Source organism: Pyricularia grisea, chromosome I (genome assembly GCF_004355905.1).
Source record: "Pyricularia grisea strain NI907 chromosome I, whole genome shotgun sequence".
NCBI classification, from domain to species: domain Eukaryota; kingdom Fungi; phylum Ascomycota; class Sordariomycetes; order Magnaporthales; family Pyriculariaceae; genus Pyricularia; species Pyricularia grisea.
In genome coordinates this window covers 1999983-2017689 of record NC_044973.1, presented here as the reverse complement: position 1 = coordinate 2017689, position 17707 = coordinate 1999983, and the positions used below count along the sequence as shown (strand labels likewise).

The window sequence follows — 17707 nt, the reverse complement described above, 5'->3', positions numbered from 1 at the left end:
TTCCTGAATATCTTATCTGAATATTCGATCATGTCAACATATTCAACAGTGTCAATGCTGGTGTGGCTGTATCTTATGTCCAAGCAAGAAACATGTAAGCCGCCTGGCCGGCCGACACTTTTCTTTGAGATTGATCACAAGTACAAAGTTAATTCTGAAATATATTGCCTAGAGCTAGTATGTATGTGTTACGAACAGTCTATAAAGTTGCCTACAGGTGCAAGTCATGCCAACATCGTTGCCGTCGATTATACTCGCCACGATTTGTAGGACACGAGTGTGAGGTGGGTGTCTAGTTCTCGCCGGATCAGACGACTTACCTCTCTTGACCCTCATATCTACCTACTCCCCTTTCTACACCCTGTTCATAGGAATTGATTTGTTAGTATCGGAATGATCTGTGATGTAGCAAGGCAAACGCAAAGCCGAATCTCAAAGCTCCACAGATTTCATGTGGCTGAGCCAGCCCCCTGAAACCAGGCAGAGAAGTGTTCAACATTAATGCGAAATCAAAGAAAGACCTGAAGCAAAGCTATCTATATCGATCCCACAAGTGCATCTGACAACCACCAAAGTGACCTGTTAGTCACACACGTCTCAGCTCTTGGTGAATTTGACCCGAGCGCATTTCAGTCGCACACCTTGCGGATAGCACCGCATGGATGTCAATCATGTCCTGCTACCGACAGTCCCAACTGGCAAGAAAAGGAACGAACATCCCGAGACGAAGACTGGACTAAAGGTGGCCTGAGAAGTTGGATGGTAACGAGTGAACAGCCCGAAATCAGACCTTAGTTGTCCAGCTGACCCTCTTCCACATTCACAGGCTCCACTTTCTTGCCAGTCTTTTCAACATCGACCTCGACCAAAGTCTCGCCAGCCATGTTGGTTACCAGAGTTTCAGGTTTGACGTCGTTGTGAACGGCATCTTGTTTCTCAGTGACTGGCTGCTCCATCTCGGTGGGCTTCAACGTCTCTGCCTTCTCAGCCTCAGCCTCCTGAACAGGTGTATCAGTCTTGGCAGCCAAGACCTGGTCAGGAGCCGATGATTCTTTGTCTGCGTCCTTGCCCCCGATCGCAACGACACCTTCTTCAGGATCGATTGAGAAGAAGCTGATCGGCGTAGAGAACGAGAATGAGACTACCTCTTTCTCGGGAGCAGCAGAGGTAGCGGGAGGAACTGGGCTCTTGGCAGGTGCTCGCCTCTGAGGACCTCTCGCACGTCCCTTGCGCGCATCAACGAGTGGCGCCTTCTCCTGCTCAACAGGGGGCTCCTCCTCCTTGGCCGGCTCCTCATGCTTCTGAACTTGTGGCCCAAGCTGGAGTCGTTTGTTCAGATCAGCCATGAAACCTGCCTGTAACGCAGCAATCTTTCCACCAACTGGCCGAGCTGGAACCGGCGGCTTGGTCTTGGTAACCTGAGCGGCCGGCTCTGCTTCTTTGCTACTTGAGCCAGATGATTGCCTCTGGGGACGCGCTGGGACCTGAGGCTTGGGTCGCTCCGGAATAGTGGGCTTTGAAACACTGCCGTCATCACTCGAAGTGTGCTTTGGTTTCGGTCGTTCAGGAATTGCCGGTTTCTCCGAAGGATCTGTAGATTTCCTAACAGGTCTCTGAGGCATCTCGGGAGCCTGTCTTGGCTCCATGGTGGACTGTTGATCCTCATCCTCCTCGTCCTCGTCCTCATCCTGTTCCCTGGAAACCTCGGTCTCGAGCAGCTGGCTGTCGGGAGTGTCTTCCCACGTGTCACGGCTGGGAAATTGGTGTGTCGAGTGGCCCGACTGTGCCGAAGATGAACGGGATGTGAATTCCTTAGCGAGGTGTGACTGCCCCTGCACCCAAGAAGGCTTCTGGGTCCTGTATAAGAATGCATCGGGGTTGTTTCTCGATTCGGCCTCTGCCAACTCTTCTTGTCTACGGGCAAATGCCTGAGCGGGAGTGTCAGAATCCCTGGGCGGAATTGCCCTGGGAATGCGACCCTCATCTTCATGGTCGTCCTGCTCCTCCTGAACATCAGGAGTCGATACTTCAGCAGTGCCATGGACACTGTCGGGGGCATCCTCCCATATGTCCCGGCTGGGAAATTTGTGCTTGCGTTCCTCAGTTTTCCTAGCAATTTTAGGAGACTCTGGCTTGGGGAGCTCCTTTCCAGATTTCTCTTCTTCAGGGAAGAGCGGCTCGTACTCCTTCACATCCTCGAGCGGAGTCGAGCGGATGTCATGCGATGACTCCCGATAGATGCTAGCAGGCCGACTCTTGGGTCGACTAGACGGCTCCATCTCGAAGGCGCTGCCAGTACGCTCAGGGCCAGGATCAACGGCAGGGTGCAGGTCAAATGAGGGAACATCCTTGGAAACCTCATCATCGGCAAGGATAGGGGCGCTATATCGACCATCCTCGTCGCTCTCGTTGGGGAGACCGGGAGACCTGGCATCGAACTGACCAGATTTCCTACGAGGATCGTGAACATGGATCACGTTCTCGTTGCTCTTGCTCGCCTCAGGCGAGGTGCCTCCCCGCGTGAGAACAGGTGAGTTAGAGCCGCTTGCCACGGGCTTGGGAGAGGCAATGCGCGAGGTTGATTCCTCAATAGCCTCCCAGCCAGCCTGCTCAGGCGGAGCACTGAAGTCTATATTTCATAAACCATTAGAATCCCTGAGCGTGAGGCAATATGAAGCTGGTGGTGCGTTCTTACCGTGACCAGACGCTCGGTTGTTCGCCGTATCGCGAACAATTTTGTTGAGCTCCTCGCGGCTCATGGAGAAATCATTGGGACGGTCATGGTGGTGAGGCTGACGCTCTTTGTGCTTGAGCTCTGGGTGCTTCTCGTAGTAGGCCAAGTCAAGCTTGTCCTGGGACTTGATGCCATGGCCATGCAGACCATAGCTTCCGGGGGGAGCATCAGCCCGAGAGCTAGGCCTCCGATGGTGTTGCTTAGGCCTCTGGCTATCCGATCCCAACATCGAGCCTGGGGCTGGCGAGGGCGCCTGAACGTCGCCAGCATTGGGATACATGGGTACCTGTTTGCCGATCTCTGGAATGCCATGCTCGTCGTCTGCATGGCTGTCAGAACGAGCCGACATCTGACTGATAGTGCTGGCTTTCTTCTTGAGGCTGCGATTCGACGAAGCTGGCTCATCGTTGCTCGGCTTGCCGATGCCGAAGCTAGCAGCTCGGTCCGAGTCGGTGCGAGTGACGGCAGCAACACGCTGCTTAGCGCTAACGGCAGGGTGAGATGGTTTGGGAGCATGCAGCTTGAGGTCCTCAGCCACGTTGCGAGTCTGAGTGGGAGATACACTCCTCTCCTTGCCCGACTCTAGCTCCTCAGCCATGGCGGCATATTCCCTGCCTTCCTCGCCGAGCGAGGGCAGGTCGACACTGGACGAGCGGTCGATTGGGTCAGGCGAGACACTGTAGCCACCATTGTTGGTATTCAAGTTGTTGCCGAAGCGAGGGCTCATAGGACTCTTAGCCCCAAAACGGTCATTGAGCGGCGAGGGCGCAAAGCGATCCCGGCTAGGAGACATGGAGCGTTCAACCCGCGACTTGATAGGTCGCGGAGGAATCTTTGGGATTTGGTCTTTATCTTGACTCCGAGACGGACGAGGAGGGACCACAGGTGGTTGTGAAGCTGTTGCAGACATGTTGGGCAAAGATTTTTTCTTTTCTTTTTTAGAAAGTCTGCGGCGGGGGGATCTAGATAAAAGCTTTCGGGTTTAGGTGTAACGCTTTGCGCAGGTTCGTTTCGACACGCGGTTGCTTGCAGCGTTGCTGGGAGGCGGTCAGTCAAGCTGTATAGGTAGGTACACTAGTTTAGGTACAAGCGGGATGGGATGAAGGAACCGATGTGCATAAGGTAACACAGGCAGCTAGGACGACCTGACAATACTATCCGGGGGGGAGGGGGTGACGATAAGTGAGGTAGTGTTGTACAGGGCGGTAAGAGTATATCCTTAGATTGAAGTCTGTGCCTTCCCAGATAAAGGTCAAGCCAACAAGGTCCGAGATTGGGTAGGTAGGTAGGTAGGTAGGTACCCAGGCAAGGTATGTAGATAAGACTGGGAAAAGGGACAGGGGCAATCACGGAGCGGTATCGATGGTGACATGAAAACAACATGAGGTAACAGATAGATTGAGATACGAGGGGAATCAGCGAGCGCCCGTTGGGCAAAGACTCTTCTGATAGCAGCTTGAATCAATGGAAAGGGCTCATGATCATGACGCCCGGCAAAACAGAGACGGTAATTCTGGCTAGGTGGACATACCGGATTGTAAATTTGAGACGTACGTTGAGGGGCGCACAGACAGATGAAAAGACAAAGCAAACGTTATGAGTAGTGGTTGGTGCTCCAGAAAGAAGCTATACTTGCGAGAAGGTTCATGGAATTAATCAAAATTTGACGATGGGAAATGTAATTCTTTTGTTTTTGCAGTTGATCTACAAAGTAGCTCAAACAGACAGAGTATACCAAGTTGTGTTTGACAAGTAATAATAGAAGTTGTGAATCAATTCCAGGGTCGGGGGGGAAAAGAGGGAAGCGGTTTGAACTTGTCAGGCGGTGGCCTCTTCATTTAAACGTCATCACTTTTGCAGCAACCCAGAGTTCGTTTGGGAAGAAACCGCTGGGCTTGTCAGTGATCAGCCTGGGAGCTGGATCGTATGTGGGCCTCCACAGTGGGCTCGATGGGGCGAGCACATTCTCTCGTGACTTGCATGGAGACATCATCGAGCTTAACAGCCTACACATAATTACCACCACCTGCCGAACCTAGGCCTAGACTCGCAAGGTTGCGGGTTATTTCCTCTCACGAGCGCAAATTTTTTCCATGTTACTGCTAAACTACCTTGTCTCGCTTGTCTCGTCTGTGGGATTTGATCTTGGGTTGAGCCCAACATTTGAGGTTCCAGCCTACAGTAGTGGCCAGCCAGATGGATCGAAATGGAGTCAAGAATAATTGGGGGCCACATCACGATTCGGATGATAGAACGGTCCAGTACAGTAAGAGCAGACAAATACGGTGTACTCTTAATGTACTTGTGTGTATCTGCTTAAAAGTTTGACTATGTGCCGTGGGTACCAACCAGGTCAGGTCAGGTACATGGTGAATTCGTAATTGACCATTCGGTGACCTTTCTGGTCCTAGTCATGGTAACCCGCGGCAACTTTCGTGCTCAGGGGCCTGCCCTCTGGCAAAAGTGCCTGCCTACATACAGATACAAGCAGGATACAGCTGCAGCATTTTGTTTTGGGACTACCTTGAGCTCAAACATGCTTCGCGACACCAGAACTAAGCATGGCTACCTGGGCTATCAAAGCATCAAGTCATCAAGTTCCAAAGGGCGGCAACTTACCGCCTGCTGACATTGAGTCATTTGATACTGTAATTCCTTCGTGTTAAACAAACTACGATGGAATTGCCTGCGTACGTATTCATGCTAGTCTTCCAAGTCCTTGCTATATTTATTTTGTTGTTTGTTGTTTGTGAATTTTTATTCTTATTCGATGACTAGCCACGTCACCAACGTTTTGCTGCCCAGCTATTTTCGTGCCGAGACTTATCGGACCAGAAAGATTCACGTCCAATTGTGCATCACTGCATAGTCAGAGCCTGATCGAGATTCATTTGTGGGCAAGAAAGAAACCAAGGACTTTACAGGACAATACATCACACAGTGAGCACTTTCAAACAGGTAGCTGTCTCGAAGCTCCCTCTCAGCATCCATGGGATGGTAAATCGGGAGGTGGGGAACATTGCAGCTTTCACCCGCCCCCACCCAATCAATGACAAACAGATGTAAGCTGTTCGCTTGGCATTGGAATGGAATCCCATACCCACCTTAAAGTACCTGTCCGGAGAAATCGTAAAATCTCATGAGCTGAAACAATTCCAATTCAAATCTCCCACTCCCGAGGAAGTGCGATTTTGTAAATTGATTCCAAGTAGCTGGAACTAGTCCATGAGTCTCCTTTCAGCTCTTTGCAAATTTTAAGCAATAATCGATAGTTTAGGCGCCCGCGCAACCTCAAAGCATTCATGGTCTGGGATACGTGGTAGTCACGCTCGTTGCTCCATGCTAAGCGACACAGACTTGGCTGACTGTCACCGCTGCTTTCATTGACTACCTTACCTTACTACTCCCTTCCCTTTCCCTTTTCACATGACCCTCTACTCCGCACGACCATCTTTTCTTTTCTTTTCTTTTCAAATGTTACCCCTAGCCGCCCATACCATGCGTGTGAGTATATATATTTTTTTATCAGGTCCAATGGCATGTTAGCAATGCACATTCGTATATTTCCCGATGCACGAGGACCCAAGCACCAGGTCTGAGCGGCCTAGCTTCGCATGCGCCACCGAATGTCGGGCGTTTGCTCTTGTGCTTGCAGTCTGGGGTGTGGACAGTAGCTTGAAAAGTAACCTAACCTACTGTATTTGTCGTAGTATGGTGAAGTGTCATGTAACAATACAAAAGAACCCTTTTAAATACGATCGTCAGAGTCGAATCAACGGCTTGCTTTCATGTCAATGACAGAGCTGAATATCTGAAAGTTATTTCAAGCTCAACTTATGTTAAGCTTTGCTGAGATCTTTACCATTCTGTCTCGGAATACATACCTAGGCAGTCAATGGAACCGACTACATTTATCCGTAAGGGTATTCGACTTAGTCCGTTGTCGCAATGGTGTTGACTGCTATATTCCACCAGTGAAATATACGCGATAACATTGTTTAACCCAGATATCAATCCAAGTTTCCTCCAACACGAGGCTTTTATTCTAGACCAGGGAGTCGTAGACCTATAACTATTGCACTTTCAAAAGTGCGGCCCGTCCATAATGCAAGAGAATCATGTAATTCAACTCCAGACTCCTAACGGCATTCGAAAGTCCGAGGTCCTACTGTTAACAACCCAATCAATGACATAAGCCCTCGCAATCAATCTTCAGCTTGTCCAGTCCGCGGCACCCTGCCGCATAACACAAGTGCCCGGTGGCCTTTATGACGACACCAGAACAGCACAGTTCATGAATGTTCGCAAAATCCCGTCCCATCTCTCAAACAAAGCCCTTTTAGCACACGTATACAGTCACCTGCCAGAAATCAAGACAAGCACCCCATGTGATGTACCATGGAGATACTCAGCCCTCCGGCTTGTAAATAAAATAGAAAAAGAGATTCCTACCGAATCTCGCAATGGCTCAAGGCCAACCATTCATCCGGCTTAACATGCGTTCGCACAGCAGTCCAGCCATCTCGAATAGCATCGGCGTCCGACCAAGATCATACAATCATCTGCGCAACACCCGAGCCACCCAGAGTCTTGCTACCAACAAACGCCTGTCCCTTGACGCCAGCAAGAGCGTAGCAGATGGCAGTGAGCGTAAGGAACACAGCGGCGGCGATGAGTGAAGATGCGCCTCCTAGGAGCGACAGCCACTGCACGACACCCATGACTAGGTAGGCGGCCGCGCGCATGTAGTTGGTCGAGACCTTGCGGATCGCATCGTCGAATGTTGATGAGGTAGGGCAGATGCGGAGCAGCAGCGGCACCTCGATGAAAAGGATGACGAAGGACGAGACTCTGTTTATTTGGTTGAACCGTTGGTTAATCGATGGCCATACTAGGTAGCGACTTTGATCCCGTCAGGCTCATCGACTTACAAGCAAATGACGCTGAAGATAATGATCAACAGCCTAAAGGTGAAGATGTTTGCAATGCCCAGAGCAAAGCAAAGGATCATGCTCAGAACTCCCAGCCTAAATGAGAGCGAGGTGCTTGTTAGCAACCTATGCCACATTCGATGATTTCCCCAACTTTACGCGCTGCAGCCAGCTCCATGAGTGGGACAAGAAGGAATATATTGTCCGTAGGCAAGCCCGAGCTCGGCGCCTGCAAATCGCGTGATCGCAATCGCAAGAGCAGGAGGTAGTTCTGATGGAGAATATTGAGCTATCGTCACAAGAGCCTTACCATTGTCCGTAGATACCTGCATGTTGAAAAACCATATGTTAGTAACTTGCTCGGCGCAATCAAAGGCATTTCAACTCTCGTCATAGGGACGCGCGGCAAGAAGCGGGTGTCACGCACTGAAGTTGCGGGTCGCGAATTCCTCCTTCAACGTCATTTTGATCGATGTGAAGCAATATTAGAAGCTCTGTTGGCTCTGACAAGTAGTTGCAATATTGCGGACCGAAATCCCGGAAAGCTGATGCTCAAATCGATGTTGCTGGAGCTTCCCTAGAGCTCTATTGCTGCCGTTGAGAACCGTCGAGAGATCTGCGCCTAAGCTACACTTGTTCAACAGCCAGTTATTAGCAATCGAGACGTTGTCGAGAGCTTAGGAAGTCGAAATGGTCGCAGTTCGTCGCTAAATTAAAGCAATGTCGTGAATTCGTGGTTGGTGTTCAGTCATGAAGAAAAAGAAAAAAAAATAGAGCAGATGACGAAGCTTCAAGGATCAAGAGAGTTCAAAAGACACAATGTTTGCTGTCCTTATGTTCCAAAGCGTTACCTACGGAAGGAGGCCGGGGCTACGAATGGCTGGGGTTCTGGGGGTTTTGGTGGGTACCTTACCTTACCTGCTCGGCGCGCCGTTTCTCAAACTGCGCCTCTTTGCAGCCGCGTGGTAAGCCTGTCAAACAAAAAAAAGTGAGCGAGGCCAAGGCGCAGTCAGTCCGATGGAGCTCGACGTACGCGGCCCTTTTTTTTTTTTTTTTTTTTTTTTTTTTTTTTTTTTTTTTTTTCTCTTTGCTTCGTCGCTTCCCTTGGAGCAATTTATAGCTCGTAATCGGCCATCCATCTGCCTAATCTAAGCCACTTGGTATGGAAGGAAAGTAAGCTACCAAGCTTACCTTTTCTTAATTTCCTTAATCAGTTCGTTTTCTATCCCTCCACTACCTAGGTACGTCGATGAATTAAGGGATTCGTGTGTCTTGGGCAAGCTTACATCTGTCTGGAAGCAGCATTCCATGGCAACCGGCAGCCAAGGACTTGGAACTTGCAAGTTCCGAAAATCGCCCAAGCTCAATCACCTCATATCCCATACTGTACTCCACAATGCGTTGGTTTACGAAGTACCTTTTATCCGCAAAACATCAGCATGCCTGTAGTTAAAGTTTCTACTGCATTCTGCAGGCATATATACAACCTAGGCGGGGAACACAAATCCCACGCCCATGTCACAGTGATCACAGTGACTTCATTAAACACCTTTTTTTTTCTTTCTTAGTTTTGTCTTGCAAGTTGGCGTGACATGACACTCTTGTGACCTTATAGTAGATTCATCCACTGGGACATCGTACTCGATCACCATCGAGGCCAAGCAGACTGAACTTACTTGATCTACCTGATCGTTGACTCATTGAGTCGAGCTTGATGGCGCGGCCCACTGGAGACAAGTTCCACATTACCACGCAGGCAATCAACAATAATTCGTGGGTGCATTCCGGTCCTCCCGACCTCATATCGTTTTGTTCAGCCTGACGCTGAATGAAATGATTATTTACCTAGTTCCAAACGAGTGGCGCGTAACCAAAAGGTACGCGAGACTTTGCACGGACTTATGTCGCGTGCCTAGCCCGTATCCGCTGTTTTCTTTGCCAAGCCCTAGATTTTTGAGGGAAAATGTACCATAATCATGCCTCTCATCGTAGAGACCTTGTATGCTCGGCACCAAAGCACAAAAGTTGATATTTGTTGTTTAATCGGAAGAAATGGTTCAAAGGTCGCGACGTAGTTCCCGCTACGGTGTACCAACTACGAGTAACTGCCGGCCTTCCAATCTTTGGTCGAATACATAAACATTATCGCCCCCGCACTTCAAGTCTTTTGCGCCGAGTCTTGCTCCATACTGCGGAATAGAAACCATTGGCAATCCGAGGGGACTTTCAGGCTTGCAAGACAACTCAACCCAGCACCAGCTTGAAGACGTCATTGAGTGCATACCACCTATCCTCAGCCTTGAGGAGCTGGAATACCTGGCTGAAGTTCATGGGCCGCTGCTCCTCGTCGACCTGCACCGAGTTGTTAGTTTGTAGTATTTGCGGCTAGGGCTGGAGACGGCCCGGCAGTATGGCTTCTTTGACCAGAGAAATTCCACTTACCAGCAGCTGGCCGGTGACCAAGATGATGATACCATCGTGAACCGTGGTCTGAACATCAAGTGTTGAGACCTGGTGCTTGACAACCTCAAAAGGCAGACCCTGTACCGGGAACGAATCCAATGATCAGCCCTGCTCTTGCGCGCCCCGAGAATTCAAAACGGCCTGTTTAACCTACCGACAGCTTCTCTGCAATCGCGGTCTTTCCTCGGTGCTCGGTCGACTCGAAGGTCAGGACGGATTGATCAGTCTACAAGGTTGTTACCCCTCAATATTAGCATTTCTCATATTGTCATCCTCTTCTTCTCTCTTCCGACCCAACCATTCATAAGGAAAACGGGCGCGTACGTAGACCAAGTTCGACCATGCGGCGCGCGCCTCCCTTCCCTTGTCGAACTGGCTATAGTAGAACTGGACGAATTCCGCTGGTGACCATCGTGGATTCGGTTAGTCGGTGCGCTGTGGCAAGTATATCGACGTCGTATGGGGGAATTTGTTTTTTTTTTCTTCGTCGACTTGTTTATGGAGGTAATCCCTTGCGGTCACCTACTCGCAACAGCCTGGGGAGCTGCGATTGAGGAAAAAAAAACCTTTGTTAGTGATTCATTGGCAACACAAACCCCTACCCAACGTCATGCATGCGCCGGGGGCCTTCCAGGACTGGGGGTAAAATCTATCTGCTAGAAGTGAAGACTTACTTGTCATCTTGACAGTTTCGAAGCTGAGTTGTGCCTTGAAAGTTTAGGACGAAGCAGTGTTGGGTCTTCGTGTAGGGGATTGTTCTCCTGTAGGCTAAAATTCCTCAGTTTTGGGTTGTTGATGTCCAAGGTGTTATTGATCGAAGGTGCTCGATCGGGGTGTATCGAGGGGTTGGCCCAACCTGATGGTGGGGTCATACGCGCAAGTTTACGTCGCATTGGTCGCACGGTAAAGGACTCAAGGTACCTAGGTACCTACCTACCTAGCAACGGCGGGTCATCACAGGCAGAGCTTAGGCCATAGGAGCTGTTGAGTGGGACTGCAGATTATGTAAGGAAGCCCAAAGCACCTGATAAAGGTTTCGACGGGCATCGAAGAAATTTTTCAGGTTCTCTTTGACATTCACCCAAAAGCAAGGCACATATGGGCGATTTCTCGCCCTGCCTCCAGCGCTATACGACCGCGCGTGATTCGATGGTATGTATGGACGATTCTTTTCTTTTTTTTTACCTCTGTTTCTTTCTTCTATGTATCTCTTGACATGATGACACTACTTCTATCCATTAAGAACGGCCAACTGAATCTTCATGTTGACTCAACCAAACTATCAAGCTCAACAGTCTGATCACCTCATTGATATATTACATTTGTTTTCATTGTTTCAACTTGATACGTCGTCAAGTTTTGTCACCGGCTAACACTTTGAACAAACAGGTTGGTTCGTGTCTTGGGGAATAGGAGACGGATTGTAGGCTATGGGGATCTCTGGCCTCGTCTACCAGATTGGTAGTCTCACTATAATCTGAGGTTTGTATCCATGGATAATAGTATGGTCAAAAGACAAATTATTCATAACATCATCTCATGTCGAGGAATGCATTGAAATAGAAGTTGAATCAGACGTTTTGATGCTTTATAGAACACTCGACTGCCGCCGTTGGGTGTGGTGTTGTCTAAACCTACCGAAATAAAGGAGAACTAAGATGATTCTGCGTTCCCAGATGTGTCCACACCTAATAAACGTGAACCGGTGAAGACTCTTTGCTTCTAGAGCTATAAAGATAATAAGATTTTTTTCTGACAAAGCCGATGGACGTATCTCAGCCCGAACCCCATTTGAAAGCCCTTGACCACAAGTCAGTCGCCCCGCCTGGCTTATAGTTACTGCCCATAAGAGACTCTAAGTACTGGCTAGAATTGACCAAGGGCGTTGGGCCATGTACAACCGTGTGCGATCCCACATGACATCTCTCGTATCCTTCTCGACCAGCGCATACCCGAAAAGGACTGCTATATCCTGCAGTGAGGTGTCACCATGTGACTTGCGCAACAAGGCAATATGCACTCGGACCCGGTTTTTTTCGTGGGCATCGTATAGCAACAGGTGATGCTCTTTTTTTCTCTAATCCAGACGCCTGTAGGTATTGAAATTATGAAGACGGAGATGACTCTCAAAGTTCCTCCTCTTCGTCTTCCTGTTTCATAGCCGACGGTTGTAGGCCTGAACTGGTTTGTGGGGTCTGTCCAGCTTGAACTTGGGCAAGTATGCTCCCCAGACCTGCAGCTTGAGATAGCTTCTCGGCATCAGGCCCACCCAGAGCTCGCTGTTTCTTGAGTGGACTACCCACGATCGCATCATCCGGGATATTCTTATTGTTGAAGGGGCTGCCGCCAAAGGTAGCGTTGGTGGATGGGACAGGCGACAAGCTCTCAAGTAGAGACTTGTTGTCTGGCGCGTTCGGCTGACTAGCTGGGTGTTGGTTTTCAGTCTTGGCCGAGTTGGCAGCGGCACTATCCGGGTCTGCGGATCGCGCCCTCTTGAGCTGTGGAAACGGTCAGCGGCAAATTTTGGAGGCTACATAGAGCGTGGGGTAGATAGCAACTTACGTGAATCCTTTCGACACCGTCTGCAAGCTCCCCTGAAAACTTGGCTTCGTCGGGGTTGAGGGTGGCTCCTGTTTGGATGACGTCCTTTTCGTCCGTGTCATCCATTTTGGTTGGGATCAAGTCTTCATCCGCGTCACTGTCGGAATCAGCGGTCATGGCAGCAGCGCCGGTGCTGGGACTACCAGCAATCGACTTCTTGCGGGATTTCCTTCGCCTGGCCGTCTCCGCATCGTTGTCACGGAAAGCAGAAAAGCCTACTGTGCCACCAGTCTTGAGAGGTCCCAGTTTGGGAAGCTCAATTTGGGCAGACCTTCGCTTGACCGCACTGGAAGGAGTTGCTTGTGTCTTGGATGACGGGAGAACGCCCATCTTTTCCAGTTGGCCTAGTAGACATCAAAATGTGTTAGCAGTCAGCGGGCGAGAGATCATAATCGCGGCAATAGAGACTATGTCCTCGGGACACTTACGTTTTCCCCGGTAGAAAAAGGTGAAAGTAGCATATGGTTTGTCAGGACCATCAATGCCAGTAACCGTCTGGGTGCTGATAGTCTTGGGGTCAAGCGTTTTAGGCTTGGCAAAGCTGGTGGTGTGTTCGACATCCGCCCCGACTCCTGAGCCGTTTTGGTTCCCACCCGCCCCATCATCGTCGTCATCGTCATGTGCGTCAAATTGCGGAGAGTATTCGCCCTTCTTGATTTCACCAGAGGCCAACACGCGGAACATGGCCACCTTGATCTGGCCCGCGGCCTCAGGTATTTCGTCATCTGATTCAGCCGACGAGTTCTCCGATTCTGAGTCCATGGGCGACGTGCTGCGTATCCCTCCGTTTTCGGCAGCGGCGGCCGCCTTTTCTTGACGGCGTTGTCGCCTCTCGTACTTATGCTTGCGCTTCTCGAGCTTATCAGCGGCATCGTGGCCCTTCAAATCGAGACCGTTGAGCCACCTTTCAAGAGCGACCTCACGAAACAGAAACTCCCTTTCCGCGAGGCCACCGCCCTCGGATTCCGGCACCTGCACCCAGCGACTGTTAACCCAGGTCTCCTCGCCTGGCCGCAAGAGAGTCGCAACCTCCTCTTTGGCTCGCCCATCAAAGTAGATATAAGCAGCTATCGTCTCATTCTCAGACGACGTGAGCGGTATGTACGGGCTGACACTACCATTCTGGCCAGGGGCGCCGACTATACGTGGCTTCGGGTAGGGGTCATCGGCTGTCGGCGGTGGGGTTGAATACGGGATCTGGAGGCCCTTAGTGAGGAGCGTTATGGAGATGGCGAACTTGGCTGGCTCTTGAGCGCCGGTCTCCGGGTTCAGAGTCGGCTCGGGCACCGGGATGTACGACGTGACTCTTGAGGCCCGAGATTGCTTTACGATGCCATGCTCTGGGATGGGACCATTTGCGTGAATGCTAACCGCGATACCCTTAAAGCAGGGCATGGTGGCTAGCGGGGACAGAAGGACGCTTCACAAAGATTGTTCGTTGAAAATATGGTATTGCGGGGTTGTTTGTGTCGCACAGTCCCCAGTTCTCGCCAACGTAAGTTTTGGTTGACTACCGGAGTAGCGAAGCGAACGACAGTGGAAGAAGATGGAGAAATCGGCCGTGCCCACTGCAGATCTGTAGACCCTCGTCCGAAATACTTGTCGATGTCTGGTCGTTGAGACGTGAATCAATCAGACTTTTATCAACTTCACCCCAACCTATCCAGAAATTCGCCCTCGTTTGCAGAAAACGGCGGAGTATCGTCGAATGCTCTCGAGCGTAGCGGGCGTTCTTTTTTTTCTCAGCCGCGACGGAAATCTCTTGGTTCCGTCACTTCCGGTACGGTGAGGGATTGGCAACTATCTCCAGCGCGGACGAGCAGTAGCACTACTGTTCAAAGGAGACGGAGAGGTCGAGGTCTCGTCTGCATGTAGGTTTAAAGAAAAAAATACAGGCGACCAGACCAGGTGGTGGTAGACAGTCATTCAAGACCTAGGCGGCGTGTACAGGCTCGTGTGGAGAAATAGAGGTAGGATCCGCCGCCCCAGCCAAGAAGAGAGGGGTCGACCACAGGCGACTCGACTCGACGCGTGCAAATTGCTGCAGCAATTTGGTTACAAGATCTGCTAGTAGGGTTTGCTGCACATCAAGAGTACCTAGGGGGTACAAGCCTGGTCCGCAAGAAATTACCAATTCAGTCAGGTTCGCTGGCAACCAAGAAGAGGGTAGCCAAAGGCGCAAAACAATGTATGTAGTGTGATATGTTCGATGCTGAGCTCGGACCAACGGCGGGAGACAATCAGTCAATGAGGGCTAGCTGGACGATGAACTGTGTTGTGTTGAGGCTGACTGTCATGGGCCCGCTGGAGAGGGTCGGATCGAATCGCGGGTGGTACTGTACGCCAGCTTTTGGTAACCGTGCGCGAGGAGGCGTGCCTAGTAGCTACCGCCCAATTCCCAGGAGGTAACGATCCGGTACAATGCGATGGACAGAATAACAATGGATGCTTGTAGCCTTGCCACTTTGGCAGGTAAGGTAGGTAGGTGGGCAGGTAGGTAAGTACCTACCGGTTAGCTACCCTAAGCTAAATATACCTAGGTAAGGTAGCTAAAAATTCCCTCTTTTTTTTTTTCTTTTTTTTTTTTTTTTTTTTTTTTTTTTTTTTTTCTTCGGCGATATGGAATACAGTACTTCGTTACTCGGCTTTGTAGGCAAGCTGTAAGCCTGTCTGATTGGATCTTCCTCGTCAACTTTCTTCAATTGCCAGTCTGGTGGGTGAGTGCGGCTGCTGAACCGTAGACGCTGGGTATAACCCTGGCAAGCCTGGTCCTTTCCAGGCGCTGACCGCTACATTGCTTGCGGTTTAGTAGGGCGCAGACAGGGGTTTGTTCTGCCCTTGCAGGACCACGGAACAAATTTATGGACACAAGACTTGTCTGTATCTAGGCTTCCCAGGCATATGAAAATACTATGTATGGTACATCTGATCACTATCACAAATTCGGGAGCGAGTGGGTGACGTGGGGCAAATGACCAGAGTTGCATGTATCGTCCATGGCTGGCTCACCGCAACTACTAAAGTAGAACGGCCGGAAGGCTTCGGAGAACAAAAGAGGTATGACAGGGCATGTGTGCTCCCGTAGAATTTTGAATTGAGATGCAGCCCCCAAGTATAACACGCCTAGCGGCATTGTGCCATCCCAAAAATTAACAAGTCTTCGTGCTCTTGGCAACTTTCTTTTAAGGCAGTAACACATCCTAAAAAACGATGCTGATAGTAATGGTTTTCTTTTCTTTTCTTTACTGCCTCAAGTCCAAGCATCAAGCAGGTTGCATCTTGTACCACAGAATTATAGAATTAAACTTAATTCTTCATCAGCCATGATTCATAAGACTTCCCCAAACACCACCCGGCTTGCCAGATGTCTGATCAGCCTCGTTTTACTCCCATCAACCACATCCTGATTTGAGATCATCCGATGCTCTTCTGGGAAGACCTTCGGCGAAGCTTTTGTTCGCTCTCGCCCTCTCCCTCATACCCCGAGGTTCCCGCGCCGGGCTCCATCTTCCAACGCTCTTGCATTTTTTCATAGTCGTCTTTGCCCTGTGCACCCGGAGATCTCATGCCTGTGCTCATGTTCACCTTGGAGCTGCCCGATCGATAACTAGGCGGAGGACCCTTGGACATTTGCGTTCCTGGCGTCCCCGGTGAGGCAGGACTGCTGATCTCATCATCGTCGAACTCCTTCTTGATAGCTGGCCCTTCGACGTAGTACTTGTCATCTTCCTCAGGCGGCTCGTTCTTGATGGCTGTCGGGGTGGGCTCGCTCGTGACAGGCTCCCGAGATGTGAAGAACATGCCCATGACGAGCCAGGCCATAAGCATGAAGAGCACAGAGCAGATCCAGAAAAGCGACGTGAATACTACAAAGGATGCAATCCAGTGCCGGTACATTAGCCACCTCAGACCGTTTAACTGTGCGGCAAAGGTGACGCTGGCCGCATAAGTACGCAGCGGCGCTTCCGTGCCCGAATCCATCTCTACGAGAAGTGCCGTCGGAAAGTAATCCTTGCCCGTGCCGAACACAACACTCTCTGCCAGCGGGACCACCAGCACGGTCGTCTCAGAGGTTGAGCTCAGTAAGTAGTACCCGAGGAAGACGACCCGCGACGCTATCGATATGATTGGCGAGGTGTACGGCAGGAGGGCTGGACGTGCCTCCGAGTACATGATTTTTGGCGAATCGAGAAAGACTTCAGGTCGTATCTGCGACTGCCGGATCTCGGACTTGGTGAGCGATGCGAGGTGCAGCGAGATCATGAAGTTACCGCGCTCCAGGTTTGCCGGCGAATGCGGCACCGTCAGGGACACGCTGATGTCGTACTCCTGAGCATCCTTGATATTTCTATCATAAAGGGAAGCTACCGCGAATGGCTTCTCCATACGACTGATGTGCACACGTCGCCTGTCTGTCAGCCGAGGGGACACGATGCGTGCATTGCATCCCAAGTGCGCATACCAACAGTCAGTGCATTCATTGACTTACCCGTACTGCAGGTGCAGCGGAATCGTTGTGATCTGGTCAGGGAGATAATTGCGATAAAACAATATGTACGCGAGGCTTGACAGACATAACAGGATCATGGAGCCAGAGAACAAGAAGGCGGTTTGCACCATAGTCCGCTGGGCCGTTTTGGAGGTCGCAATGCGGTAACCATCTTTGACGTACTCCTGTGGTTGAGACCCATTAGTATTGGATAGTGCTGTTTTGAACCAATTCAGCTGGTCTGATGAAGCCCAAGGCAAACTTGCCATGATGAAGATTTACCGCGAGCTCACGCTCGGCCGTCCCTCCAAGACCCAGGCGCGTCAGAGAGGTGAGGAAGGGATGTTGTTTTTATTCAATGTCTCGACGCCAGAAGCAACTGAGGCGCGGCTATGATAGATTGATTGATGGACCTGGCTGGGTTGAAGGTTCGAGCGCTGACGTCGACAGGACCAGGGTTCAATCGCTATAGCGTGCTTGCTTCCTCTC

The 17707-nt window shown here is 50.5% G+C and overlaps 6 protein-coding genes across 6 annotated transcripts; all 6 read right to left on the bottom strand.

The window, feature by feature from the left end:
- Window positions 1-169: 169 nt before the first annotated feature.
- Window positions 170-4456, bottom strand: PgNI_05633 (uncharacterized protein). Its single transcript, XM_031125664.1, has 3 exons — window positions 4266-4456; window positions 2696-3771; window positions 170-2629 (listed from the first exon to the last, which is right to left on the bottom strand). The coding sequence occupies exons 2-3, from the start codon at window positions 3642-3644 to the stop codon at window positions 792-794; spliced, it is 2787 nt and encodes a 928-aa protein (XP_030983287.1). The 5' UTR covers window positions 3645-3771; window positions 4266-4456; the 3' UTR covers window positions 170-791.
- A 1438-nt stretch (window positions 4457-5894) lies between these two features.
- On the bottom strand, window positions 5895-6275 carry PgNI_05632 (uncharacterized protein; the record flags this gene model as incomplete). The annotated part of the gene is made up of 2 exons (XM_031125663.1): window positions 5895-6108; window positions 6136-6275. The coding sequence occupies 2 exons, from the start codon at window positions 6273-6275 to the stop codon at window positions 5895-5897; spliced, it is 354 nt and encodes a 117-aa protein (XP_030983288.1).
- A 451-nt stretch (window positions 6276-6726) lies between these two features.
- PgNI_05631 (uncharacterized protein) lies at window positions 6727-8550 on the bottom strand. The gene is made up of 4 exons (XM_031125662.1): window positions 8093-8550; window positions 7976-7991; window positions 7666-7761; window positions 6727-7585 (listed from the first exon to the last, which is right to left on the bottom strand). Exons 1-4 carry the CDS (start codon window positions 8127-8129, stop codon window positions 7285-7287), a joined length of 450 nt encoding a protein of 149 aa, XP_030983289.1. The 5' UTR covers window positions 8130-8550; the 3' UTR covers window positions 6727-7284.
- A 745-nt stretch (window positions 8551-9295) lies between these two features.
- Window positions 9296-10962, bottom strand: PgNI_05630 (uncharacterized protein). Its single transcript, XM_031125661.1, has 6 exons — window positions 10803-10962; window positions 10655-10672; window positions 10453-10529; window positions 10283-10354; window positions 10108-10206; window positions 9296-10017 (listed from the first exon to the last, which is right to left on the bottom strand). Exons 1-6 carry the CDS (start codon window positions 10807-10809, stop codon window positions 9910-9912), a joined length of 381 nt encoding a protein of 126 aa, XP_030983290.1. The 5' UTR covers window positions 10810-10962; the 3' UTR covers window positions 9296-9909.
- A 1292-nt stretch (window positions 10963-12254) lies between these two features.
- On the bottom strand, window positions 12255-14124 carry PgNI_05629 (uncharacterized protein; the record flags this gene model as incomplete). Its single annotated transcript, XM_031125660.1, has 3 exons — window positions 12255-12626; window positions 12691-13073; window positions 13158-14124. The coding sequence occupies 3 exons, from the start codon at window positions 14122-14124 to the stop codon at window positions 12255-12257; spliced, it is 1722 nt and encodes a 573-aa protein (XP_030982872.1).
- A 2019-nt stretch (window positions 14125-16143) lies between these two features.
- PgNI_05628 (uncharacterized protein) lies at window positions 16144-17487 on the bottom strand (the record flags this gene model as incomplete). The annotated part of the gene is made up of 2 exons (XM_031125659.1): window positions 16144-17119; window positions 17219-17487. The coding sequence occupies 2 exons, from the start codon at window positions 17485-17487 to the stop codon at window positions 16144-16146; spliced, it is 1245 nt and encodes a 414-aa protein (XP_030982502.1).
- Between the last annotated feature and the right edge of the window lie 220 nt (window positions 17488-17707).